Source organism: Oculina patagonica, chromosome 2 (genome assembly GCF_052425735.1).
Source record: "Oculina patagonica isolate OP01 chromosome 2, crgOcupat, whole genome shotgun sequence".
Taxonomy (NCBI): domain Eukaryota; kingdom Metazoa; phylum Cnidaria; class Anthozoa; order Scleractinia; family Oculinidae; genus Oculina; species Oculina patagonica.
Window position 1 is genome coordinate 5,514,100 of NC_135759.1, and position 27,113 is coordinate 5,541,212.

General features: G+C 38.0%; 1 protein-coding gene and 1 long non-coding RNA gene across 2 annotated transcripts; one reads left to right on the top strand and one right to left on the bottom strand.

Annotated features, from left to right (window-relative positions):
- Nucleotides 1–3,696: 3,696 nt before the first annotated feature.
- LOC144642769 (protein O-mannosyl-transferase TMTC1-like) lies at nt 3,697–26,601 on the bottom strand. Its single transcript, XM_078501833.1, has 18 exons — nt 26,085–26,601; nt 24,139–24,212; nt 23,371–23,526; nt 22,725–22,803; nt 21,960–22,259; nt 20,556–20,677; nt 18,855–19,118; nt 18,105–18,218; nt 17,664–17,724; nt 17,463–17,545; nt 14,992–15,042; nt 14,327–14,487; nt 13,002–13,137; nt 9,716–9,860; nt 8,551–8,688; nt 7,809–7,919; nt 6,799–6,876; nt 3,697–6,240 (listed from the first exon to the last, which is right to left on the bottom strand). Exons 1-18 carry the CDS (start codon nt 26,586–26,588, stop codon nt 6,121–6,123), a joined length of 2,697 nt encoding a protein of 898 aa, XP_078357959.1. The 5' UTR covers nt 26,589–26,601; the 3' UTR covers nt 3,697–6,120.
- On the top strand, nt 16,194–17,061 carry LOC144642858 (uncharacterized). Its single transcript, XR_013568805.1, has 2 exons — nt 16,194–16,333; nt 16,423–17,061. It is a non-coding gene; the product is annotated as an uncharacterized LOC144642858 (long non-coding RNA).
- Nucleotides 26,602–27,113: the final 512 nt, after the last annotated feature.

The following is a 27,113-nucleotide window of genomic DNA, read 5'->3' on the forward strand; positions in this document are numbered from 1 at the left end:
GCCAAAAACTCGCGCGAGTGAAAAAAAAATCTGGCGAAGTGATTTGCCCACGCGATCAGCGTGCACTATTGGATTTTATGCACGCTCACGTACACTGAATTTGATTGCGAGGCTCTTCTAGCTATGTTGTAATTTTTAATATAAAAAATGGCATGATGCTGGTGTAATGACCACGTCGGACATTGTAGACAAGGAAGGGAAGTTATTTAGTCTGAATTCAGGAAGAAGCAGGTGTGGTAACATACCAACTTTGTTGTTCTCTGAAAAGCGGTACCTCTTAGGGACTAACTGATGAACTACGTAGGGCGTCTGGTACCTCTGGGCTACTGTACATTTTATAGTTTCTTTCTCATGGCTGGATTACATTATCATGAATTGTGCATAAACATCCTCTTTCGCCATTTGAGAATAAACCAGTTACAGAAGGAAATGAATCGTTTCGAAAGATATGGATCGATTTCAATCGATCTATTTGGATCGATTTCAATCGATCGATTTTGGATCGATCCGGATCGTTGCAGAATCGATCCGGATAGTCGATCTGGATCTTTTTTAACCCTTAGAATCCTAAGGTTCTGGTATTTTTTAAGCAGTTTTCTGGGCTTAAGCTAATCTGTCGAATTTCGTGATTGCATATAAGAAGCTCAAGTAAAAATGTGTGCTGTTTCAAAACACTGAGGGCTCAAAGTTTCATTGTGACGTCAGCATTCAACCGTTGCTTTCTTGGTGAGCGAGCATACGGGCTCGAATCTGGCGAATATTTCGTTTATAAGTGTTTTCTTCGAGTCATTTTCCACTGCAGAAGCCCCCAGGCTGGCATCATTAAGCTAGAATTCTGGGTAGAGGCAAACTTCTGAAAGAAACCAGAGGTGAGAGATGATTTGACGATGATTGGAACGCCAAAAACATTTGTATCTTTGGTTTTGGTCCGTCAATTATTAAGTGGATTAAAACCTTTTACTGTAAAATTGAAAGCTGTATTCTTAACAATGGCTGGTCAGGTAACTTCTTCCAGCCTCAAAGAGGTGTTAGGCAGGGCTGTCCTCTTTCACCATATTTATTTAAATTCTGGCAGCGGAGATATTGGCTTAGACAATCCGGAGTAACAGGAAAATAAAAGGTTTCTATGTAGACAGAAATGAAGTCAAGTTAAGAAAATATGCAGATTCGATGCAGATGATACTACTCTTATCCTAGACGGGTCAAAGGAGTCCCTAGTCGCAGCCTTACAAACTTTAGATGATTTCAGCAAGATCTCCGGCCTCAGGCTCAATGATAGTAAAACGGAAGCTCTTTGGATCGGCTCTAAGAGTGGGCAAGAAAAAAATTATGTACCAGGAAAAGACTTAAAATGGCCAAAATGCAAGGTAAAAGCACTTGGTTTATGGCTGTCAACCGATCCAGACCTGGCGATAATATTAAATTATAAAGAAAAAACTGAAAAAATTAGAAAGTTCTTAAGCTGCTGGCAATACCGTAGGCTCACGCTGCTAGGGAAAATCACCGTAGTTAAAACACTGGCCGCATCACAGTTGGTTTATTTATTAGCGCCGCTGCATTCTAACCACCATGCTATAAAAGAAATAAACGACTTTTTCTACCATTTCCTATGGAATGGTAAAGGTGACAAAATAAAGAGAAAGATTATGATTAACGATCCTGGAAATGGAGGTCTGAAAATGATTGATCTCTGCTCTTTTAACAAATCTCTCAAAACAACTTGGGTAAAAAAGTACCTGGACACGACCAACAAGGGAAAATGGAAACTCCTCTTCGATATGGAACTTAAGAACTATGGCTGTGAAAATCTCTTCCGGTGTAACCTTAATGTTAATGACACAAAGAAAATGATAAAGGTCACGGATCCCTTCCTCAAGGAAATATTAGAATACTGGGCCGAAATCAATTTTGAGCGCCAAGCAACTTCTGAAATCAATTTTCGCGAACAGAGTTTATGGTTCAACTCTTTAATAAGGGTTGATAACAAGCCAATGTTTTTTAAGGATTGGCTTGAAAAAGGTATAACGAAAGTTAAACACCTTCAAAGGACGGAAAACAACGGATTTCTGTCCCTTAATGATCTTGCTTCAAAGTACGACATAAAATTACGTTCTCTCAGTTTCTATGGGTTATTATCAGCTGTAAAATCCCTTCGAAAAACCGTTACCGGAGCTGCTGAGATTAGAGAAGGCAACTCTGAAACACTTTGCGACAAGATTATAAAAAGTCAAAGACCAGGCCCGTTAATTTACAAAAAGCTTATCAGTGCAAAAGGTCTAACCCCGAGCAACAGCCAAAACAAATGGCTTCAGGATTGCAATCTTTTAGATGAAAAAACTACTTTCAACTGGGAACAAGCGTACCTCATGGCACCATGTTATACCAAAAGCACCAAACTGATCGAGTTCCAGTTTAAACTTTTGCATAGGCGCATACCAACAAACAAGTTCCTATTTAAAAATAGGAAGAAAAGAAAACGAAAATTGCACTTTTTGTCACAGTGCCTCAGAATCATTAATTCACCTTTTTTGGTCGTGTAGCGTTACATCCTCCTTTTGGAAAAGGGTGACTGACTGGCTTCAGGAAAACCTCTCGATAACAGGCGAATTCACTTTATTGAATACAACAGCATTGGGCCTGAGGCCGGATCCTCATTCAAAATATGCGCTTCAATTGAACTATGCTTTGTTGCTAGCGCGGTATCACATATGGAAAAACATTTGTATCGAAACATGGTGGTTCATGAGTTAAGTTGTCTCTCTGGCCGTTCTGTGGATGGATTCCGAGACCTGCCAAGGCAATTTGGACAACTTTTGACTTCCAAAGAATGCGTTCGGTGCAGTATTTTGCTGGTAGGATTGGGTGGCTCGACACTTATAAAAAATGTATGAAATAGAGGTGAGTGGACTAGCATTTCGCCGAAACGGCTGTATTACCCAGTCATTCCTTTCGGTCACCAATAAGGAAATTACAGGTTTGCAAGCATTGCTCTAATCGAATGGTAATTGCTCAGTCTGCTGAAAGATTGATGAGAAGTTTTCTTAGTGAACGGAAAGAAATAGGTTTGAAGTTTGCTGCAAATGTACACTTTTGGATTCGAAATTATTTTTTCATTAAAAAAATTGGAGACAAAGATGTGCGTTTTTTGTTGTTGTCCCATGAAGTAGAAAACGGGCATTTTCGGAATTGTTGCAGAACAAACAACCATATACAACGGCAATCTGGAGCTGTAGTCAGTTAGTTGGCTTTTAAAGCTTTGAAAATTATCACTTTGCCATAACGAGGGCTCATTACTATCAATTGTCCAGATATGTGAAAGCTGCAGATTTTTTAATTACTGCCGGTATTTTCCACGCACATATGCGTTGTTAGGACTTAAAGGGTTAATCGACCCGGGCCGTTTCTGAATCGATCCGAATCGTTTCCGAATGGATCCGGATCGTTGCCGAATCGATCCGGATCGTTGCCGAATCGATCCGGATCGTTGCCGAATCGATCCGGATTGTTGCCGGATCGATCCGGATCGATCGGGATCTTTTTTAATCGACCCGGATCGTTTCTGAATCGACCCGGATCGTTTCCGAATCGATCCGGATCGTTTCCGAATTGATCCGGATCAATCCGAATCGAGCAGCACAGAAGCAGTAACTGTGACCTCATACCATCGAGAAGACTGTCAAATACGTCATATGTTAGCCAATAGTTTTTTTTATTATTTTCCGTGTTACATTACATTACATGTTGGTTGCAATATTTTAAATCAAATTGCTATGGTGTTAGTCTATGTTACTGTTTCAAATATTTCATTGAAAGAAATTATTTTCAACAACACCAATCATCGAAAACAAATTGAATTCCACCGAATTTAAGGTGGCTCCGTAGTTATTGAAGGCGCACTCGTCCTGTCAAACTTTTCTTTATTACTTTTTCGGCTCTGACGCGATGGCTGAAATTTTGGAAACATTTTCGTCTATCATTCAGTAATATTTAATTTGATTGAACTGGGGAAAATATTGTTAATATTACTTGTGTTTAACTTTTTTGACAAAATCGCATCCAGTAAAAAAAAAAAATTGCTGATATACTTCTGCTAAGTTTCTTGAAACAAATAAAAGCGGAGCTCCAGCGCGCTTCGCGCGCCAGTGGAGTACCATGGGGTAAGAAAATTTGGTAAACCCAGGAAGCCAAAAAACTGGTTATCGAGTGAGCGCACGCGTTTCTCTCTGGTACAGACTCTCGGAGAGGGGAAGGGGTTCACAAGGCAACCCGAGTGGGGGAAGGAGAATGCCATCTTATCATACCCCAACGAACGTTAAGGTTAACGTCGGCTTGTTTCTTTAATATTGAACAGCCATGTTATGATCAATTGCCAGCTGTCAAAACAAGGTATCCGCTGACCAGTATCACTTGTCCATATTGCGGGTTCAGGTGTGCAGCTCATTGACGTCATGTATTTTTAGAAGCTGATCGCTGACCAGGTTATTGTTTTCCGTTGTATCGCGGGATCAAATCATACTTTTTTGTCTAGGGAAATGATAGGATTTTGAGCGCAATTTCTGCGATTAGAGTGACGATTTCTTTCTGCAATGGATCTTTCTTGAGTAGTAAACGTTAAATAACTTCAATAACAGTATTTTCAATGAGAGTATTTTAACAAAATTTTTAGAACCATAAAATAAGTGTGGAGCTCCGCTTTTAGGCTTGGCTAAATCTATATATTATTCACTTGACACATAACATAGCCAAGTTTCAGGAAAATCGTTGGAGCAGAAGTCCGGAAATACTAAGGTGATGTGAATTCAACTCTAACATTCTATTGAAAGTTTCTATGCTTGACGCTCGTCGACGAAACAAACCACGAACCCCAATTTTCGCAAGAAGCCTACCCAATGTTTGCTTAATCAGAGTGCCTAGCCGATTGTTGATCGTGTGAACCGTTAAAAAGTATTCGCTAGTTCTGTAAACATAAAATGCTTGAAAACCTTCTCCAAACTCCAAAGTTGCGTTTTGCAACATTTTTCAAAAAATTATTCCGCAGTTTTGTGTCAAACTCTTTTCACCTGAATTTCAAGGTACTCCCATATTTTTGCATCGACTTTTGTTGCTGCCGTGCTGTAAGTTAGATATTGTTGTTGAGATTGTACGCTACTTCGCGACTGATCTCTGGCGAAGCAGGCGAGTAATTTTGATGATATAGTTATGAATACGAAATGAGCTTGTACGTCGCTTATTCTCATAATTTGCATCTTCATAATGGGCGTCAGTGATATGCGCGTCAACCACCTCAGAAGGGGAGGATCAAAGAATTTACCCTATACCGTAGAATTCCGGTTATAAGCCCTGGGCTTATACAACTTCGTAAGGGGTTTTGGGTGGGCTCATAAGCGGAAGGGCTTATATCCGGGAGGGCTTATAAGCGGAATGAAAAAAACGTTTCGAAAAGTGTCACGGGAGTATTGACTGAAATACGTTTTTAAGTTAAAAACGCATAATAAAGCAACATTTAGCCCTGTTCAGTACTGTCATCCGGTAGAGGGGGCCTTATATCCGGGGGGGCTTATAATCGGATGTATTTTTTTGTTTCCAGGTAGATGGGCCTATAACCGGGGGGGCTTATAAGCGGGGGGGGGGGGCTTATAACCGGAATTTTACGGTATGTGTACCGTTTATAAAAATTGCAAGCACTAATGCAACTTGTTGCTGCTAGTGGCGGTTTGTGTTTTCGTAATCTTGTTGGCTGGACCTATTCTATCCATGACTATAAGTATTCTGTCATACAAATGTATCCAGTTGCCTTCACAATTAGTGAAGAAACACTTATCTGACACATTGTCATGTGATACAAGTGTTCCTTTCCCAAGTATCCTTGTAGTTCAAATTTTCTTTTCAATGCATCTGTATCTCTGCAAAGTTATCTCTGACCTCAATGCCTTTGGCTGGAAAACTCGGAAGGCCGGAGCCGTCGCTAGCCGTAGCTGTTTTTATTAAGTAGTTTTGAACCAATCACATTGCACGTAGTATTACTTTGTTTCATTTCATAAAACATTTTTTTTTTTAATTTTTGGACATTTCATCTTTGATGTGCCCATTTTTTACAACTGCACTTTGTACTTTTGCTAGTTAGTTATTGTTTTTCTTTTCCAGGCGTTGAAGCTTTGCTAGGTTTTGTTTCAAAGTGGTGTTGTCTGGATCAAGCTTCGCTGCGATCTCATAATGACGTCTGGCTTCTGCATGTTTACCCTGTGAAGAAATGTTATAAACATATGATGACCGATGACCGTTAGTTTGTTGACAGTTTTGTTTATTTTATCGGTAGCGGTATTTAAAACCTAGATTGAGTCTGATCTGTTAAGGGATGTATTGGACTTGTGATTTTTACACTTTTATTTTCTGTTAATTTTATTCAATATAGTAAAGCGCCATGGACAGCTAGTGGAGTATGGCGCTTAATAAATGTATTTTTATTTTTTTCATTATTTTGTTTTAATTTTGTTGCTGTAGAATACCGTTCACCTTTACAAGTTTTATTGCACTTCTTATAGCTTTGGTGGCTTTTTTTCAGTGCAAAAAAACTTACTTAGTTAATCAATCGATTTTGTTTTTCTTGGTTACATATGATGTGTCAAGGGATGAAAAACAACTGAACAAAACAACAAAAAAGCAAAATTAAAAAAAGGAATGTGTTACCATACATACACCTCGAACGTTTTCTGCGTTTTCTTTAACACAAGGCTGACTTAAATGTGTAGATCAATACGGTAACATTCTCTACGATTCTGACACAGGATTGTTACTAACTTCAAGATGGAATATAACTCCAAGATTCAAATGAGCACTGGCGTGTTCTGGATCCAGCTGCACCGCCATCTTGAAGCTCTGTTGAGAAAATAAAAAGTATCTGCTACACCGTCTTTCAATATAAGATAGCACTGCATAGAGCACTTGAGATGTAAGAAAATAGAAAAGAAAAGAAAAAAATTGCGTCATCGTCCCCGCTGTTGAATGCAAAATAGAACCAAAATGAAACAATATTAAACTATTGGTTATCAACTTATTTCTGTTGGGTAGGCCGAATCACGCAAAGCTTTCTCTTGCTTTTCGGTCTCCCCGCCTCTTTTTCTTTGTAACTAATTTAAGTTATTTTATTGTATCTTGTTTGATATTCCTTTCTCTGGCAAAATGAATGAAAGAAAGAAATGTCATTGTCATCAATATCATTCTCTACTGTAATTTCCTTTGCAGCCGTTATTAAAGTCGTTTATACGAGACGCGTGTGACGACCCAAATAGCGGCTGCATCTGTCGAGTTACCTCAGTGTGTGTTTACGTTTGAGTTCCTTTAACTTAAGGCGCTTTCCATTTGTCAGGACTGACCGGCCGGTCCGGTGGTTTTAAGGGTGAAATGGGCCTTTTTCACGGGATTTTCACACAAATCCACCATAACAAAGTATAATATTTATGTATTGGCTGATTTGACAGGACAAATCTGACTAACAGCGGAATTCTGTTCTCAGATATACCAGTCTGGCCGGCCAGTTCTGACAAATGGAAAGCCCCTTAAGTTCAAGGAACTCCATCAAGTACGATGCATATTGAAGAAATATGCCATATTTTCAATTTTCTTAACAGTACTCAGTCGTCACCGGCCTTGTCTATTTTCGGTTTATTATTTCTTCGTTAATATTTTATTCCTTAAAAAAAACTGACATCTCGAGGTTTCCTTCACTTTGAAAGTAATCTGAAAAAAAGGACTTGAAACATCGTGACATAGTCCTTTAATTAGGTTTGTTGATGTAACTTTTCACTTACATTCTTAGCTTGTTGCATGTTGTTCAGGTCTTTATACAAATTTCCTTGTTGGAAGTAAAGGTCTGTATCGTTCTCATGAAGACTAAGAGCTTGAGCAATAACTTGCAGAGCCTGCAACAGGAAAATAAAAGAAAGAGGAAAATGGTAGCACTCCGGTTTGTATGCTTTTAAGGAAGAACATGCATACGTATTCGTGACAAGCAAGTTCGGGACCTGTTCAAATCGGAAATATTTGGGGAACAAATTAAACACGATCAAACATTTTCCCGTTTGGACACCTTGTTTGATCGTGTTTGAACGTTTTTGATAAACGTTTGATATAATTCATAGGAGGCAGCATGGCAGAGTGGTTAGGGCGCTGGACTTGTAAACCGAAGGTCCTGGGTTCAAATCCTCCTCCCTGTATGTCACTAGATGGATTGTCTTCTGTGGTCCCAATTTCAACTCCTCTGCGTTTTATATATAGCCACCTGGTCCGCCTCCTGCCAGTTGGGATTTTTAACAAGTATCTGTTCGATTTATAATATTTGTTTCACTTTTTGCAGTGTTCACAATTAGCACAGTCGTGCTAAATACATTGACACTTGAGTAAAGTAATTTACTCAAGGACGGACACGTTAACAGACAAAAGTGCATACATGCAGTTGCTTCAAAACTCCACATTACATTAAAAGTGAAACACCAAACCTTGCAAGATCTAAAAAAGAGGAGTACAAACGCTTTCAAAGCAACAGCAACTTACCTCATCGAATTGCCCATACTGAGCATACATTCCAGCCAATGTCTTATAATGTCCAATGTTCTGTGGATCATCTAGAACCAGGCTCTTTAGTATGCTTACGGCCTTATTGAGTCGGTTTGTTTGACCAAGAAGAATGGCCTGGGGATAAGGAAAGTGATGTCATAAACAACCATGGCACAGGACCCTTCATGAAAAAGATCTTTAGAAGCTGCCAAAAAAGGCTGCATGCTAGCTGAAGTGCTAAGTGATAGTAATTCACGCTCTCTGTCACCGTAAAATTTCAATAATTAGCTACAAGGAGCTTATGTTTGCCCCCAAAAAGGTTTTTCTTTGGTCTGATTGGAGGTGAGGGGATGGGGTAGTTTGTTATTATACGACATCCTTGGCTGACGCCCACAGATTTGTCAGTATGTACGCATAGCACTTTGTCTACAGTCTCTCTCGATTAAAAAGGGCCAGTTTGTTGGAGAATATTCATTTCCATTTTCTTTATTAAAGGGACTGAGTCATGGCTGAGTTAAGTTTATTTTATTACGTTTTGCCAAATACGCGCTATGAAACTTAATGCTTGCAAAGAAAATACTTCTACGGATCTAAATGACAAAACCATAGCCTAATTACAACCAAATGTGTCTGTTCAGCCCAACAGTATTTCAAGAACCCATGTCGCAATCCGTTTCAATCTTCTTCACTTTTGGCATAGTTAGTAGAGGAGACTGGTTAGGAATCTCGGCGAACTTCAAAGAAGTATGTCTTTGTTTACGAATTTTAACGTCACGTGACATTGACCCTGCACACAACATTTCAAGATGGCGTCCGAATAGTAGTGCGAGTTTCAAAAACTTTCTATCGTGTTCTTGTCCGTTTTCGGTCTTTCTCAGTTTTTTTTTTTCGGTCTTTTCAGTCTCCTCTACTAACTATGCTTTTGGCCATCCTACCTTCTTTTGTATTTGATGTGTTATTGATTTATATTTCACCGAATTTATTGTTCATTTCCCATGCCTAAATTTGATTAAACTTCGTGACGCAGTTCCTTTAAAGCTACTTGAGTTACTGTTTGTATCATTTGAATTTTGTCTTGATAGTTCGATACTTGTATAAGACATCGATTTGCCCAATTTTGGTATAGATTTCCATCAGCGAAGAAATTATAAAGTGTACTTACGTAATTTGATCGAGTCTCGACACTTGATGGTTCCAGGTCTAATGCCTGTTTCCAAGCCAGTTCAGCCTCTCTTAACTGCTTGTTGTGGTAATACAATACTCCAAGCAACTGCAAAGTACTTGGTTCCCGCTTTATTGACAAAGCTCTACAAGGACAAAGTGCATAATTTGTGCTAAATAAAATGCGCCGAATATATATATTGTATTTATAAAGTGCGAGTAAGACCTTGTTTACGGCTTAAAGGCTGGTTCTCATATGATCGTCCCGATCGTCTCTGTCGCTTCAAAAAGTTTGCTTGCGATCGGGGCGATCGCGATCGCTTCGATCGCTCGTGTTCTATCCGGGCGATCGGTAGCAGACCGCGGCGATCGCGAACGATTATATGAGAACTACTGCCACAGAGGGAGACGATCGAAGCGATCCAAACTGTCCCATGGTGCATCAGTTTTACCCAGAACTACGTTTCCGTTTGGCCTCTCTTTTGCTTCTTCGCCGTAAAACGGCAATAATGAGAAGATAAGAGGCCACGAATTTTGCCTTTGCATCGAAGGCTGCCATAAGCGATATCGGAGTTTTGAAAAAACAACGTGCGTCGATCGGAATAAAATCGAATATTCATATGCGGGAATAAAGAAAAGATCATGAATTATTATCTTGTTTGATTAACCCTATTTTGAATAAACCAGACGATCGGAGGCGATCATATGAGAACCCCCTAATCGCTTCCAATCGCTTCGATCGCCTACGATCGCCTCAGAATTTGCAAACGACAGAAGCGACAAAGACGATCGGGGCGATCATATAAGAACCAGCCTTAAACTTTTACTCAAAGTACGTCAGTTCAGTATAACCTCAGCCAACAGACACCCCCATAAGCGGAAACGTATGCGTGGTCCTAGCCACATACAAATAAAACATTTTAAACCTCCCTAAACTTACATCTCTCCTAAGTGAAACAAACAGGTGCCAAGACTGTTCGCTTTAGGACAGGCGGTTCAAATGTATTCAATTTTAACACGGCCGCAGGATGTATAAATGGAACCAGCCAATTGCTACAATCTTGGACAAAACTGTTGAAACACTTAGCAAATTTCCACTAATTTAGCTAACAGAATTTAGTTTTGGTAATACTTTAATGTTTTCAAAACAAAGCCTGTCGAACTGCAAACCTCAAGAAACAACATTGCGCAGGGGGAGTGGGGGATAAAATATTTTTACCCGCTTGCAGGACAGGACATTTGTAAAAAACGCTTGAAATGCGTTTGCTTCAACTAGTTTGTCCGCGAACTTAACGTGCCTATGAAGTAAAAAATAATTTTGCTCAATTTGCTAGTTTATGTCATAGTAAGCACGAATATACGTGTTTAAGCGATCAAAAGCGCTTTTTTCTAGTATTTTTTGAGCCTCGAAGTTTGGATTTCGCAATTTTAAGTGCATCCTTTTCGCGCGCGGCCAAACGCTCGGGTTTCACCGGAAATGACGTACTTAGTGGTTCTAAAGACACCAGGATTATGGCGCAAAGAGAGCAAAGAGGGCTGGCGAAAGCTATATTTCGGCTTTTGAGTCAAACAAAGGCAATTGCGCAAACGAAACTGCAACAAATACACTTATTTCCTTTGGTGAAACTTCGCAGAGTAAATGGAAGCGAAATTTCCATCTGTATCGTAAAGCTATTCGTTCTGATGAAAACGCAAGAAGAAACGAATTCTGTTCCGTCGGCAGTTCAAGGATCGCTGTTCTCAGCACAAGCTCATCCTTGCCACAAATGAAACGGTAAAGTCATGAAGCGAAGAGGAAATTTATTAAAAGAGTTATCTCTGTAAATGATATGATCGTCTCTATATCATTCTGCCCTGACTAGCCGAAAGAAAGATTTAGCAGTCGCGTCAGGAGTTTTACAACATGTTACACAGCTGGGTACAGTATACGTGTTATTCTTTTATTATGAGACTTCGTTCCTCCAAATTTAATTTGTATGGTTAGTAGATCGTTTTATCATTCGTAAGGTAGCAGTCGTTTCCTTTCCCAAACAATTGAAACGATCGATCGTATCCGGATAAAGACGGTTGAAAATCTTCCGTAGGGCTAACGTACCATAAAGAGAAACAACTACAGCTCTGTTTATTCTTGAAGAGGAAATTTTTGGTTTCGTTTAAGTCAAAAAGTGCTAATCTTGAGTTTGAAGAAGTGTTATCTTGCCGTGTTGTCAAGTTTAATTACGTATGTCACTCAGTTCAGTATACTCTCAGTGCTCTCACGCTTCGGAGAAATCATTATGTCAGTCCACTGTGCTTTCCCACACAAGAACACAATCAAAATGAAAGCGAGCAACTGATCGCTTCTTGTATTAAAATCACCAAATCGTGATATAATACCGAATAACCACCGGGATAGGCGTACCGTAACCTGAATTTACACATTCGACAAGCAAGCAACCCCGGCGCGGCAAGCAGCGCTCGTGTCAATTCCGAAGCACATTGCGACACTGCGAAACCAGCCACAAAATCAAAGCCCGTCGATGTACGTGCTTTTGGAAACAATAACAATTCTAGTTGTTCATTTTTTACAGGGAATTTTTCATTTGCATCTGCTTCGCCGAACTTCGATCGTCCTCGTCGACCAGCGCTTATGTGAAAGAGCGCTTGATCGGCTTGCGGCGGTTGGACAGGTCCAACTAACTACTTCAGTCCATTTAGTGTCACGATATTTCGTTGTGCGATTCTTTTCTGCTAGAAACACGCTCTGCCAAGTCCGTAGATGGCAACATATCGTTCTTTTCGGACAAGATCTCGATTTATCAACGAAAAAGCAGCAACAATCTCAGCTGAAGTAGTAAACTTCACTGTGTATCAACACAATCTAAGTGTAAACTGATCCGTGGAACCACTAACTACGTCATCCGAGCCAAATTCGTGTCCAGTCTCCGGACCCACTGTTTTGTCTTACTGAGGGCACTTTAGGCGGCAAAAAGTCCGATTTTTCTCTCTTTGACATTATTATTTTTTTAGCTTTTCGGAAAGTAGACATAATAAGCTACCAAAAAAAGCAAAACATTTTTTTACTTCATAGGCACTTTAAAATAGAATGCTAAATACTGAAGAAAACTTAAAATAGCGTCAAAAAAAGGCGTCAAGAAACGTAACACTCCACAGTTCCAAACAGACGTATATACTAGCACTTTTCTTGCATTTTTTATGTTCCTTGACTAGAATTTGATTCAAATGAAACACATCCAGGAATTATGCAATCAACATGTCCACATTGCGTTATATATATTAATACAAACCTCCTGTAAGCTTGTTCTGATTCCGGAATGTTCCCAGCCGCACGCAGCTGTCGACCCATGTTCACCAAAGCCACTGTGTGATTGGGATTGAGTTGCAGGGCAGTATTGTAATTTGTCAAGGATTCAGCTGTTCGACCTTGAGGTATAAAAATTTAGGACAATCAAGTACATGAAAACACTTCATCGAGTTAAATTTTTGCCAGAAAGTTTTTCAATTTCTTATTTGGTTCTTTCTATATTAAAAAATGCCGTTTTTGCTCACCGAATTTAATGTTGACTGTCACACCGTGAAAGTTCTACTAAGTACCCCCCCTTTCTAGATGGTAACAGTAACAAAACAAATACACTTTTAATGGTATTCATCCTTTACGACATTTACTTATTATTGTTGCTATTTTGTGAAAATGTGTTACCAAACAGGACTAAAACAAAAAACATTCACTTTCTTTCTTTTATATGTGCCGCAACTAAAATATGAAAATATGAGTTGAAATAAGACCCCGTCTTTAAAAACCTCCACGTCAACTCCCCCCCCACCCCCCCCCCCCCAAAAAAAAAGTGTCTTAAAAAGACACTTTTTACCTTCTGGCAAAACTTTAAGGAACTTCTTGTAAGCCAAAATCTTGCGCTGAGAACATACAACCTTTCTTTAAATATAGTTTTAGGCCTAAGGCCAGACACATCACAGAAACTTAATTTTAATTTTCTTGTGGCGAGATATTATATATGGTCCTGTAGGACACGCAACTTGTCCCCTGAAATGAAACATTTCTCTGTCTTTCTGGCATGTTACAACAGCCTCAAAACTGGAGCAGCGTCAAATGATAATCGTTAGAAATCTAAGTGGGTGATAATTATAATTAAACGTATTTAGCAACAAGCAACTGTTAAAAAAAAATGAAGAAAACCCTAAGGCTAACACTGTACGGAAATAATTGTATTTGTAGGTCAACCTTAATAAGTGTTGCACTTTGTTAGTATTGTAAGTAACGTGTATTGTATGTAAGTAGTCTCTTTAATTAATTAATTAATTAATTAATACAATGTAGCTTAATGTAGTGTAAGTAATGTAAGTAATTGTATTGTAAGTAATTATCCAGTAAGTGATGTAGGTAATTGTCCCGTAAGCGATGTAAGTAAGTGAACTGTAAAAAAAAAAAAAAAAAAAAAAGAAAAGAAAAGAAATAAGCCCCCGGCCAGCTTTTCCGGTACTTCATGTAGTTATCGCTTACACTAAAGCTTTAAACGCGACAACTGTTTTCTTTTCCATATGTTAGAACAGTCTCACTATGTGAACAGCAACTCTTATTATCTTTCTTGCTCACCCCTGTTGCCAAGGAACACTGCATAATTGTTGTACGCATCACCGTTGTTGGGTTCTAAAGTCAAAGCTCTCTTGTAAAACTCTTCTGCTTCATCGTACTTCTGTTGTTCACTTAGCACACCAGCAACGTTCATCACAGCATCCAAATAACTTGGTTTTAACCTGACAAAGAAAGTATCTACCCAATCAAAATAAGCCTATCGTAGTTTAGACGGATACGGTAGGCACAGTTTTGCACATTCAAGTAAAGCCCTCAAATTTTAATAGAGCCATGTGTCGACTTTGTTTGGTCAGAACTTGCACGTACTTACGTCGAGATCAAACTGAAATGGCTTTTTTGACAACTAGCGTTCACTTGTGAGTAAACTAGCGAGTTCGTTTGGCGACTCAGGGCTTTAAACTGTGTAGGGCAATCTTTATCTACGTCTGCAGCCTTTTACTATTATCATTTAGCGAGCACTACTACTATCTATTGAAAATCAAATTGAGTACAACAAATTCAAAGACGCGCTACATTGGCTTCTGTGGTATTAAGTGTCTGTGGTAAATTTGACGGTAGCACGCACAGCTCTAGAAACATCTGGACATATCGCAACCATTTTCAATATGTAGAAAGGATAACTTGTAGACGCCATGTTATAAATTGCAAAAAGTTTTCTGTATTACCTGATTGCTTCTTTTAACATTGCTTCTGCTTCAGACAAGCGCTTTAAAGACCTAAATAAAAATACAAAGTTAACCAGTAATTAAGAGGCTGTATCTGTAATAGTGGTCTGCCCGATCTGGCTTGTTAAATAGATTTCGCTCTTTTCTAGTGTGTTGCAAGACTTTCATGTACTTATACTAAAAACACAATTCACTTGACCGGATCATTAATTTTTTTCGAGTTTTTAAGGATTTTCGGTTCACCCGAACGAGCACTTGTAACGACCACTGTCAAGGCTTAAATTTACCACATCTTTGAAAATTAATTAAAAAAGAACTAACAACTTCTGTACCAAACAAACACTACAGCCTGTTAAATTATGTCTTTTTAATTTATCACACCAACTTTCACGAACATTGAGCTCGAATCAAGCTAGCAGCAAAACATTAACGACACCCCTATCACACACCTTGATGAAACACTTGAAAACGGCTCAGATTCAAACTTTATTTTTGAAAAAGTGACGCGGTCTACTTCTATCAAACCAACGCAGCCGAAAAGTAGATGTAATAGAAAATGTTCCTATCGAAAAAAACCTTTTGGTATCGTCTTAATGAAATATTTACAGCTGTGTAAACTTGCCCAATTTCGAAGATCTTCATGTTTGCAGCCATTTTGAGGGACTCGTCAGGACGAGGAGTTTCATCAACTGGCCTCGCAGACATACCTAACGCCATCAGAAATAAACAAAGATTAGATATAAATGCATTGCAGTTCAACTGAAAGAGAATAAATCGTGTTTAAAAATGGAAGCTCGACTTACATTTCAACGATTTCTACGGGCGTAAGGTCATTCTTGTTCGAATTTCGCTTGATGATTCCACAACAAATAACAATATTTGACACGCAGACTTTGACTGAATGTAGCGTTTGAATCAGTTAAAGTTAGTAACCTCGTGCTTTCCCTTCTTTACCGGCGTACAGCGAAGTTGTTTTCACGACAAAACAGCAAGCATCAGGTAAAGAAGACCAAACTGACATGTTTATCGATTGGTCGGTTATATACTTCATGTATGGAGTACCGTAGTGTACCGTATGTGTACCGTATAGTGCCTCATACATGAAGTAGTGACCGACAGGCCGTTTCTTCAGCTGTTTCTTCGACGTTCAACGTTTTGCGATGGAAAATCTTTGCTGTACGCCAGTAAGGAAGGAAAAGCACAAAGTTACTGCCTTGAGCTGATTCATAGGTTAAATTAAGTCGAAGTTTGTATGTCAAATATTGTTATTTCTAGTGGAATCATCGAGCGAAATTCCAATAGTAACAACCGTACGTCCGTAGACGTCCGTAACAGTCAAAATGTAAGTCGAGCTTCCATTTTTAAACACGATTTATTCTCTTTCAGTTGAACTGCACTGCATTTATATCTAATCTTTGTTTATTTCTGAAGGTGTGAGGTATGTCTGCGAGGCCAGTTGATGAAACTCCTCGTCCTGACGAGTCCCTTAAAATGGCTGCAAACATGAAGATCTTCGAAATTGGGCAAGTTTACACAGCTGTAAATATTTCATTAAGACGATACCAAAAGGTTTTTTTCGATAGGAACATTTTCTATTACATCTACTTTTCGGCTGCGTTGGTTTGATTGAAGTAGACCGCGTCACTTTTTCAAAAATAAAGTTTGAATCTGAGCCGTTTTCAAGTGTTTCATCAAGGTGTGTGATAGGGGTGTCGTTAATGTTTTGCTGCTAGCTTGATTCGAGCTCAATGTTCGTGAAAGTTGGTGTGATAAATTAAAAAGACATAATTTAACAGGCTGTAGTGTTTGTTTGGTACAGAAGTTGTTAGTTCTTTTTTAATTAATTTTCAAAGTTGTGGTAAATTTAAGCCTTGACAGTGGTCGTTACAAGTGCTCGTTCGGGTGAACCGAAAATCCTTAAAAACTCGAAAAAAATTAATGATCCGGTCAAGTGAATTGTGTTTTTAGTATAAGTACATGAAAGTCTTGCAACACACTAGAAAAGAGCGAAATCTATTTAACAAGCCAGATCGGGCAGACCACTATTACAGATACAGCCTCTTAAACGGGTAACAACAAACATGGACAAAATATCCTATCCTGTTTAAATATGCCACCAAATGGATAACCCTGTTGCCTTATGTTAAATTGGCATATTCCAGAGTTATACTTGAAAACAAATAGAAATTTTGCAAAGATTTTGGGTATTGGGACTAAGTATAGATTTAAAGCCACTTTTAAACGAAAGCAAAATTCTAAACTTAATCCAGTTGAAATTTGAGGAATGCTGAGTCCACTCCACTCTTTCGAACTCAAGATACCCAAACAGCTTACAGGGCCCATTTAAATGAAACCAATTAGCAGTCTTTTAGGAGGGGGGCACTGTTTGCTTTGCTTATATTTCAAAATTAAATTGGGGGGTGTCTTTCCAGTTTTAAACTCAGGCGCTCTTGGGAGTGAAAGTAACTTACGCCAAGCGTGTTCCAAGATTGAAGTACGAGTTTGCGTGGTAAGGATCATGCTTAATGGCCTGAGTAAAGTGTTTCATAGCTTCCTGTATGGAGAAAACAAAAACACCGCTTTATGTCACACATGATTTAATCTGTTTTTTGTTAGTTTGATGGCCTACAATTGTTCGTTACATCTTTTGCAACAAATGAAAACGCATCTACCTCATTGTTTTCCAACAGGGTACCAAGGTTGTTATGAGCGCTGACGTGATCTGGAGCCAACCTGAATTAAAAAGTAAAAACAAAGAAGACAGTGAAGTTTTTTTGATATGTAATGGTAAAAAGAACTGGTAAAAGGTAAAGTGTGTGCTCGAGTCAAGTGGCCCATCACCCGGAGCTTATCCCAGTTTCTGTAGCATGAAGCGACTAGGAGTATTTCTACTCCTCCCTGGATGAGATGCTAGACAATCACAGGGTTACCCCCAGTATTAAATTCACCGCTACCCAACACAATGACCCCAGCCAGGGCTTGAACCCAGACTGCTCAATCCGGAGTCCAGTGCACTAATTAAACAGACATGATGTGTAAGCTGTCGTATTAGTGCCCAAATGATGTGATACTGCATGGAGACTTCACATACATCGCATATGAGGTAAACTCACTGAAGGGCAGTCTCGTAGTGAAACATGGCTTCCTTGTTCCTTCCAACATCTTTCAGATAATTCGCATAGTTATAATGTGCTTTAGCATTGTGAGGAAGAGTTTCAACCCCAGATCTGAAAAGCAAATAATAAATGAAAACTCGAAAATCCAGTCCCAAAAATAAAGGGTTACATTGCCATGGTTGAAATACCTAATACAGTCAACTCTTACATTACAGACATCGGGACCACAACTTGGTGTCACTAATTGAGGAAGTACGTAATAGCCGGTCGGGAGTAGTTTTCATTAATTCTTATTCGCCGAGACTTCAACTCCTTTCCATAATAACGGGCTGTCCGTAATAGTGTGGATACCGCAAGGTTGGAGTTGTCTGTAGTAGTCATTTACGATTATCTTTATATTTACTAACTATAACCAGAAACTTTTAAGGGGTTGAAACGTGTAACATGCGTTCACAGTGTTTGAATATTCGGTTTTGCCAAGTACCATATTTGGAAACACGAAGAGTTTGTACGCGAATGCTTTACACACGTTATGACACTCGCAACAACATTTTCGGTTTTGCGGTGAGTTACTTGAATAGTGACCTTAGCGCCGTAAACGTCTTACAGAAGCTAAAGAAATTCATTAATTGTAATGTTACATTAACTGTTATGTTACTGTTTCCCTTGTTTAATTACAGTTGAAAGGATATGCTAACCAAAATAAAAGTTCATTCAAGTTTCTAACTGTTGTACTGTTATATATACCTAAACAAGGTCTCCCTGCTGCTCCACACACGATTACGAACCACGGCTTTCCAGCAAAATAATCCTATCAGTACAAAAACTCCTGACAGTAAAACCTTGTGCAGCATGTATGAAGTCACTCCGGATGAAGAGTTGAAAGATTTTTTGGTTCCATTTCTGTTGTCACTCTGTAGATCTCTAGACTCTGTAGATAGTTTTCTGTTATATCCCACGATTGATGCCAGTTTGTTGAGTCCACAAACAACAAGCATACAAAACCCCATGCTACAAAGTAAAAGAGCAAAGAAAGTTGGTCAACTCAGTTGAACTGGCCACTTGAAAGTTTTTTTTAGTAAATTTTCTCTTAACGGATACCTCTATAAGATGGACGCCTCTCTAAGAGGGACACCTGGGGTGCTTACCATTTACACAAACCATCCGGTTGAAAATTTTATGCTTGAAAATTAAACGATTTAACCTAACCTCATGGGAGAAGGAAAAGTTTCGAAATAGAGCCAAAACTGCTGAAAAGGCTAAAATGAGTGAAAAGTGCGTATTATCCCGTCCAGTAGTCTGAAGCTTTCCGAACAGAATGGCGCGTACCATTTGAATTTCCATCCGAAGTTTCCGAAATGTCGGTGTAAATTTGCATCCGACCAGTTGGCGTCTATTGTTTATCCATAACAATAGAACTGATGCAAACCGACGACTTCTCATTGGTCACTTTTTGATTGCGAGTTCTCCTTGAGCTATAAAAAAGAGCGCTTCCTCTGTGAGCTTCAGGTCATAACCCGCTCACAACTACATGAGCATAGAGCTAACTGACGAAGGAAATGACTTAATTCATTTCCGAAAAACCGGTCAAGCTTATTGAAAAACACTTCTTTAAAGAACTCCATGGCCATCACTTACGACGATAAAATCGTTGCCATACTCGCATACATGAGAAATAACCAAGCTCAAACATTTTCTAAAACGTCCAATTGTCGCCTATCAGAAGGACAAGTCTCTGAACCAGAGAGAAAATTCCTTCACGCATTTAACAACAACATTTAGAAGTTATATACGGTAAGGGTCGAGTGACAATATTATAACAACAAGGTGGACACTTCTCTAAAACGGACAGTTAAAGCCAGTCCTGATGGTGTCCGATTCAGAGAGTTGACAGTAATAAGTTCCCCTTTTAAGGTCGCGGTCTTGGTCTGTTTAAGCAGACGGGCATCCTCCGTTTTGTGTGCAAACTAATAAATAATTATTCTGCAAAACGTGCAGAATATCCCTGGTTACTTAGCTGATGAGGACGTTGGCCGAGTTGGTTAAAATCAGATGATCTGCTGCAAAATTCTTAATAATAAATAAACAATAGTCTTCATTTTTATTCCCCAGTTTTGGCTGCATCACATGACTTGTTTAAACCAATAAAAATATTTACTGGATTCTTGGATATACCCCAATTTAAGTTTAGACTTGGATTAATTTCGCGATGTGACGTGTTTAGACCAATCACGCCTGATTAAAATATATGACTGACTATAATAGAAAAATCAGATACATTACATTTACATATTCCATATGAAAATGTACAATAACTGGTGTATAAAATTGAAGCTACATGAAAGTAAAACAAAATGTACAATAGCCAGTATATATAACTGAAGTTAAGTAGAATAATAAACCTAAACAAAATATTTCAATCATGCTTTGAGGAGGGAGGACACTTACCTTGGAATATACAGAATTCTTTCAGCAACAACGAATCCGACTCTGAAGAAGAGGTTGGAAGCCGGAAGAAAAGGAATACATAACAAAGCCAGAGATAACACAAGAACATCCTGTTCACAGCCCTAAAATAACAAACAGTAAGAAATTTAAAATTCTCATATTAATTATGATAGACAGACAGTAGATTGCTTCCTTCTCTCATCATCTGTCCTTATCATGCCATTGGACACCTAAGACCTCACTTCACTTTAAATTTAAATTTAAATTTAATTTTCATTTTATTTTGATTTAATCTTAATTTTAATTTTAATTTAATTTCAATGTAATTTCAATTTAATTTCAATTCACTTTAAATTTAAATATAATTTTAATTTAATTTTAATTTTATTTTGACTTTTATTAAATTTTAATTTGATTTTAATTTAATTTAAATTAATTTTTATTTTAATTTAATTTAACTTAATTTGATTTTAATTTATTTTTCTTTTGACTTAATTTTAATTTTATTTTAACTTTAATTTTAATTTAATTTAAATTTAAATTTAAATTTAAATTAAATTTAATTTAAAATTAATTTAATTTTATTTAATTTTATTTTAATTTTATTTAATTTTTAATTTAATTTAACTTAATTTAATTTTAATTTAATTTTTCTCTTAATTTAATTTTAATTTAATTTTAATTTTTAATTGAATTTAATTTTAAATTTAATTAAACTTAAAATTAAAATTAAATTAAAATTAAATTAAATTTAAATAAAATAATAATAAAATTAAATATAGACAACCAAAAATAAGTCGTATTTGTAATGTATGCTCAAACTTAAGTCAGAATGTATTTTTAGCAATTGTAAATATTTTAGAAATAGAGAAATAAAATTATCTTAATTATTAAAAAAAATTAAATAAATTAAATAAAATTAAATAAAATTAAAAATTAAAATTAAAATTAAATTAAAAGAAAAATTAAATTAAGTTAAATTAAATTAAAATAAAAAATTAATTTAAATTAAAATCAAATTAAAATTTATTATAATTATAATTATAATAAAATTAAATAAAATTTAATAAAATTTAATAAAATTAAAATAAAATTAAATAAAATTAAATTTAATTTTTAATTTAAATTTTCATTTAATTTTAATTTAAAGGGACATGATCAGCATTCTTACCGCGCTGACCAGGATACTTGTTTTCACGTTTTGAAAAAAGTCCACCTGGACTACTGGCTACCCACCATATATGTGTTTGGAAAGTTTTCTTAGCACACGCACTTCTGCATGACGTGGCGTGACGTTGCGGCATGAATTACGTGCACAGTAAGAATGCACATAAACAATTAGCACTCGTGAACGTCCTTAAAAGAGGTCTACTGTCTCTCTAAGATATAATGTTACTAACTCACATGGCTCCTTTTTGCTAACACAGCAGAGTAAACCAGAAGTGCCACTATTATGACAAACATCACTGTTGCTAGGTTGCGGAAATCCAAGGGTGACTCCACTAGAGGTATGCTGCCCATCTGCCAATCATAGCTCAACACACTCGGTGACAGCAGAAGCCAGGAATTAAAGGCAATTAGATAACAATATGTCATGATGCGAGTTGCAAGTGAGTCTGAGAATGATGCAGGATTGTCCTGTGTTGTGAAATGTGGAAGATTACCTCCAAGCATCCATACTCTGAAGGCCATAAGAGAAAGAACCTGTGACAAGGATGACAAATTCCAAATCATCATAACTTTAAGATTCTCTAGTGCCTTATCAATAAATATGCAGTCTATAACACATGTAGCACTGACTCATTGTCGTCACCAGAGTTGCTTGTGCCTCTTAGCCAGCTCAGCTTGGGGCACAAGGAACAAGTGGCTCTGGGAAAACATGATTTGATTGGCTCGGTCTTTAACAAAGTAAATTTAAATTTAGCAAATCAAATCAACCATTTTAAATTCCCTTTGTTGTAGGAAATTCTAAAACGGTTGATTTGATTGGCTAGCTTTAAATTTTCTTTGTTAAAAATCTAGCTAATGAAATCATGTGTCCCCAGGGCCACTTTTTCCTTGTGCCACAGGCTCTGCCGGCTAAGAGGGACAAGCAGCTCTGGGGATGAGAATGGCACTGACTGTAAATAAAGCATTGATGAAGGTCAATACAAGTAAGAGAATACTTACTGATATAGTGAGAACTAGTATTCTGATCAACAGGAGCTTAAACAACTCGGCATCATGTAATTTCCTTTCTCTAAAGAGTCTACAAGTCAAAAAAGATGCTGTAGCCTCAACAGACTAACCCAAGATTTACCTGAGGATTTTGCAGTCTGGCCAATAAATTTATCACAAAGCTGCATTGTAGATATCCATAATGCTACAAGTTTATAATCAAAAACAAAAATGGCCATGGGCCTATCTATTCACCGGTTATACAGGCCTAGCTAAGGCCATGAGGAGAACCCCCCAGCAAAAATCCCTAGAGTTATAACCAGGGGTATCCCCAGGGCAGGGAGGAAAAATTTAGAGACAGGTACAAAAATTAATAGTAGAAGGGATGCTAAACAATACTGACAAGTGATTTGAGGAATAAAACTAGAAATACAATTACATGTTATGTTGCACATAAGTCAAATCAAATAACTGTTAACATTTTCTGAGTCAAATCAAATGGCTTGAAACGTCAACAAGGGCCTATCAGTCTATGACCTGACAATTTCTAGAAGTATCTAAAGATTTCTCATGCAAAAACTCTTGGAGATTCCTAAAGATTGCAAAGGTTATAAGTTTTATAACATCAACCTTTTTTACAGTGTACATGTAGTCTTACCTCCAGATTAACTGCTTGTTGATTACTAAACAATCATAGACAACACAAACACCAAACACTGTAATGCCATGTTCTTTAACAAGCATTGCCATAGAACCAAGGATCACACAGAGTACTATGTATAAGATACAGGAGCAACCTTTCTTTCCTGTGGACCTGCATCATAGTGAAAAAAACATATTCAATACTGTGAATCCTCTATTGACCCCCCTGCCCTCCCCACCCCCTCTTGACTGTTCACAGTCCCCTATTTCCATGAAGTCTTAGAGATTGAGTCGGACGGGCCGCCATCTTGGTTCATGAACACGAGCAAAAACTGGGGAGAGTATTTTTCTGCCCCTGCCCACAGGATTTTTGCACTCTCCCAAGTATTTGCTTGCATTCATGAACCAAGATGAGGGCCTGTCGGACTCAACAATTGTTCTCTATGACTATACGGAAAAATAGGGGATTGTGATACTGAGCAGTCTATAAGCCATCATTCTCCCCTCTTTTGCTTTCCAACCAAAACAATAATACAACTAACTTAATTAACTGTGCATTTTGAATATGCCCAAGCACAAATTCATATACAGGATTTGCAAGCTTTGTTGAAAATATTACTGGTTGATTGTATTTACAAATGAAATAAGAATTAATCCCTTATATAACACTTCTTTAATATAACTTCCATAACTTCAATACCATATTAAAACATGAGTGGTAAACTGACATTTTACGAAAAACAACCCCTTCTGTCTATAAAAATATAATATTAGGGGTATTTACCTAACAAAGGTCATGAATGAAAGCAAAAACAGCATACATGCCAGTACATCAGCACGTCCTACAACTCCTGTCACCTGAGAAGATAACAGATAACTGCTGTGAATGAACCAAGATTGAAATCATTCAACATACCAAATCTGAGGGGTAATACAGTGAGTTACCTTTACAATAGCCTGTTCCAGGCCTTCAGTTAATTGGGGAGCAACCGAAAAACGTCCAGCGAAAAAATTACTGCCCCTCGCCGTTCTTCGTGCTAATCAAGTTTTTTGCGCTGCTCCCCAGCTAACCAAACACCTAGAACAGGCTACTGTAAGTTATAACACCAGTGGATGGGGGGATGGATCATACTGTGGCAGGCCATCACTAAAATGGGCTATTGCATTTTAAGAAATGCTGCCCCCCCCCCCCAAAAAAAAAAAAGAATCCCTATTAGCAAATACTTCAGGAGAAGGGGGTGAAAAATAGTGGATTTCTTAGGGGTAAGATCGGAAATAAAGAAATCATTTTGGGAATTATGGTGGTGAAAAGTCCTGGCATTCTTTAGGTGTGAAACCCAAAAATCCCATAGAATTTCTTATGGGTGGACACATTTCTAATGGAATTCAGGAGGGATTAACACATTTTTAATAGATTCTCCAGGGGGTAAGACATTTGTGGTGGACTCTTAAGAGATTAAGACGTTTTCAACGGACTTCCTTAGGGGTAAGAACGAAAGACCTGTCCACAACAGGGGGAGGGGTGCGGTTTAGCCCAATAAAATGAATCCTAGGGTATCTGATTGAACGTTTGGCAGTCAAACATAATCCAACTTACAACAATATTTGCTCAATCGAACACAATCCAACTTTTGATTATCAAACAGTCGGCACTAGTACAGTTTAATCAAACATTCTGATTTTTCAAATACCAAACTTTCTGGTGTCAAGAGATGCATTCTGGAAAAATTAATTTGGATCAAGTCTAATCGCATTTTATGTTGTTTGTTTGGTTTGGATGTTTGGATTGGTTTGATAATCGAACTCCTGACAGCAAATTTGCTGTTCGATTTTGTTCGATTTCTGAACCCAATCGAATGATTGGTGTTTGAATGAGCTTGATTGAATTTTGGTTAGATTTGGTTCAATTTCTAGATACCCCGGAGAATGAATGCGTACTAGAACATTGTTCAATTATGATTGGTGTTTGAATGAGTTCGATTGAACTTTGGTTCATTTTGGTTTGATTTTTAGATACCCCGGGGAATGAATACTAATACATGTAGAACATGAGAAGCGACACTATTCCCGGTGTATGCAACAGATGGTGGGTAATCAAACCCAATCGAACAACAATCGTTTGATTGGGTTCGGTAATGGGACATAATCGAAATTACAATAAAGTTTGGCCAATCAAACAAACTCGAACGTTCGATTAAGTCATGTTTGTTTATATTGTGGATATGTATGTATGGTGCAACATCCCCCTGATTAGTCCTGTGTCATTTACTTATCCAGAGACAGATTCCAAACAGAATCAAACCTGATTAAGTTCAATTGTGTTCAATTGGTTCGATTGGTTCGAAAATCGAACTCACAGAAAAACAGATGTTCGATTTTCTTTGATTACTGAGCCCAATTGAACGATTGGGCCATTCCATTTAATATCCGCACCCCCCCCCCCCCTATTAAGGGTTAAGAAAATCCTAGGGGGGGGGAAGTCTCCGGCAGTTATTTCCGAGGGGGTAGCCATGTCAGAGCCTTTGATCTTTTTATTTTTCTGAAGAGGGGTATGTGTCGGCACTTTGATCAAGAAAATCTGAAGGGGTCTTCAAATGAAATTTCCGAGGGGGTTGAGACCAAAAACCCTCAATAAGGGGGGGGGGGGGTGGATATTAAATGGAATGGCCCATTGGTGTTCGATTGGGTTCGATTGATTTTTGGTTCGATTTTGTCATTTTTAATACTTACAGCTTCTGTGTGAACAGGATGTGTAGCAAATAAAAGTCCTGCGAGAAATGCAAGTACATTCGACTTGAACGCCACCGCCTCACACATGAGCGTGTACAACAAGGAAACGAATCCATGTAAAACAACATTTGCTGCATGATATCCAAAAGGTTCTAGCCCATGAATCGCGTAGTTCATTCGAAAAGTTAACGTGCAGAGCGGTCTGTACGACTTATGACTTCTGTTGCTTAACATTGGCTTGCCCCAAAAGTCGTTTGACAGTATATTTCGTAGTGGAGTCTCCGGGCGAATGTCCAAGTTTTCTTTGATCGCGAATACATCATCGTGTACCAAATCGTAGTCCAGGCTATTTAGATAACACGCTACAGAGGTAAAAGCAATCACTCCATATCTTAAACTCTTTGGTAAGTCAGGAAATGGTATATTACACAACTCGTAGTTATTGTTATGGCTCAAAGGTCTTCGACTTGTTTCGTGGCTTCGTGACTTCAAATTCGCCGCCATGTTGGATTGATTTATCCCAGGTTACACTTCGGCAAAAATAATGCTATCACGTTGGTCACGCAGCTGACCCAGGTCACGCAATTCTAACGAACCAGGTTGAGAGTTTGTCAAACTTTTAACTGTTAGCTGAGAAATGACAGACGCAATTTTAACGGATCCGCTGAGATATGTGAAATCTGCAAAACTTACTGTTGAGGGTAGCAAAGTGTTTATGCGTACTAACACGTGAAAAGGGCAAAATGCAATTGGACCGACGCGTGAAAAAAGCCAGAAAAGACAGGTGATTCGCGAATTCTGCTGTTTCAAGTATACGTGACACGTGAATTTGGTTAACATTTTGTTCGTGAAACGGGATCACGAACGCCGTTTGCTTCCCTCACTGTCAGCTGAAAATGGGTTGAAATTTTAACAAATTGCTGAGAAAACACCGAAAATGTTACTGATAACTAAGATTCCAGCACCGGCCCCCGTCAAAAAACCTCACATAGGTAACGATCTTTAAAAAAAATGCATTTTATTGTAGCA

What these genes read in the sequence shown, in the direction of transcription:
- LOC144642769 (XM_078501833.1), bottom strand. Translation starts at nt 26,588, where the DNA reads ATGGCGGCGAATTTGAAGTCACGAAGCCACGAAACAAGTCGAAGACCT. An exon ending in AATCTTGGAACACGCTTGGC is followed by an intron (nt 15,043 to 17,462) that starts GTAAGTTACTTT and finishes ATTTTTATTTAG; the next exon opens with GTCTTTAAAGCGCTTGTCTG. An exon ending in ATGTTAAAAGAAGCAATCAG is followed by an intron (nt 14,488 to 14,991) that starts GTAATACAGAAA and finishes TTTCTTTGTCAG; the next exon opens with GTTAAAACCAAGTTATTTGG.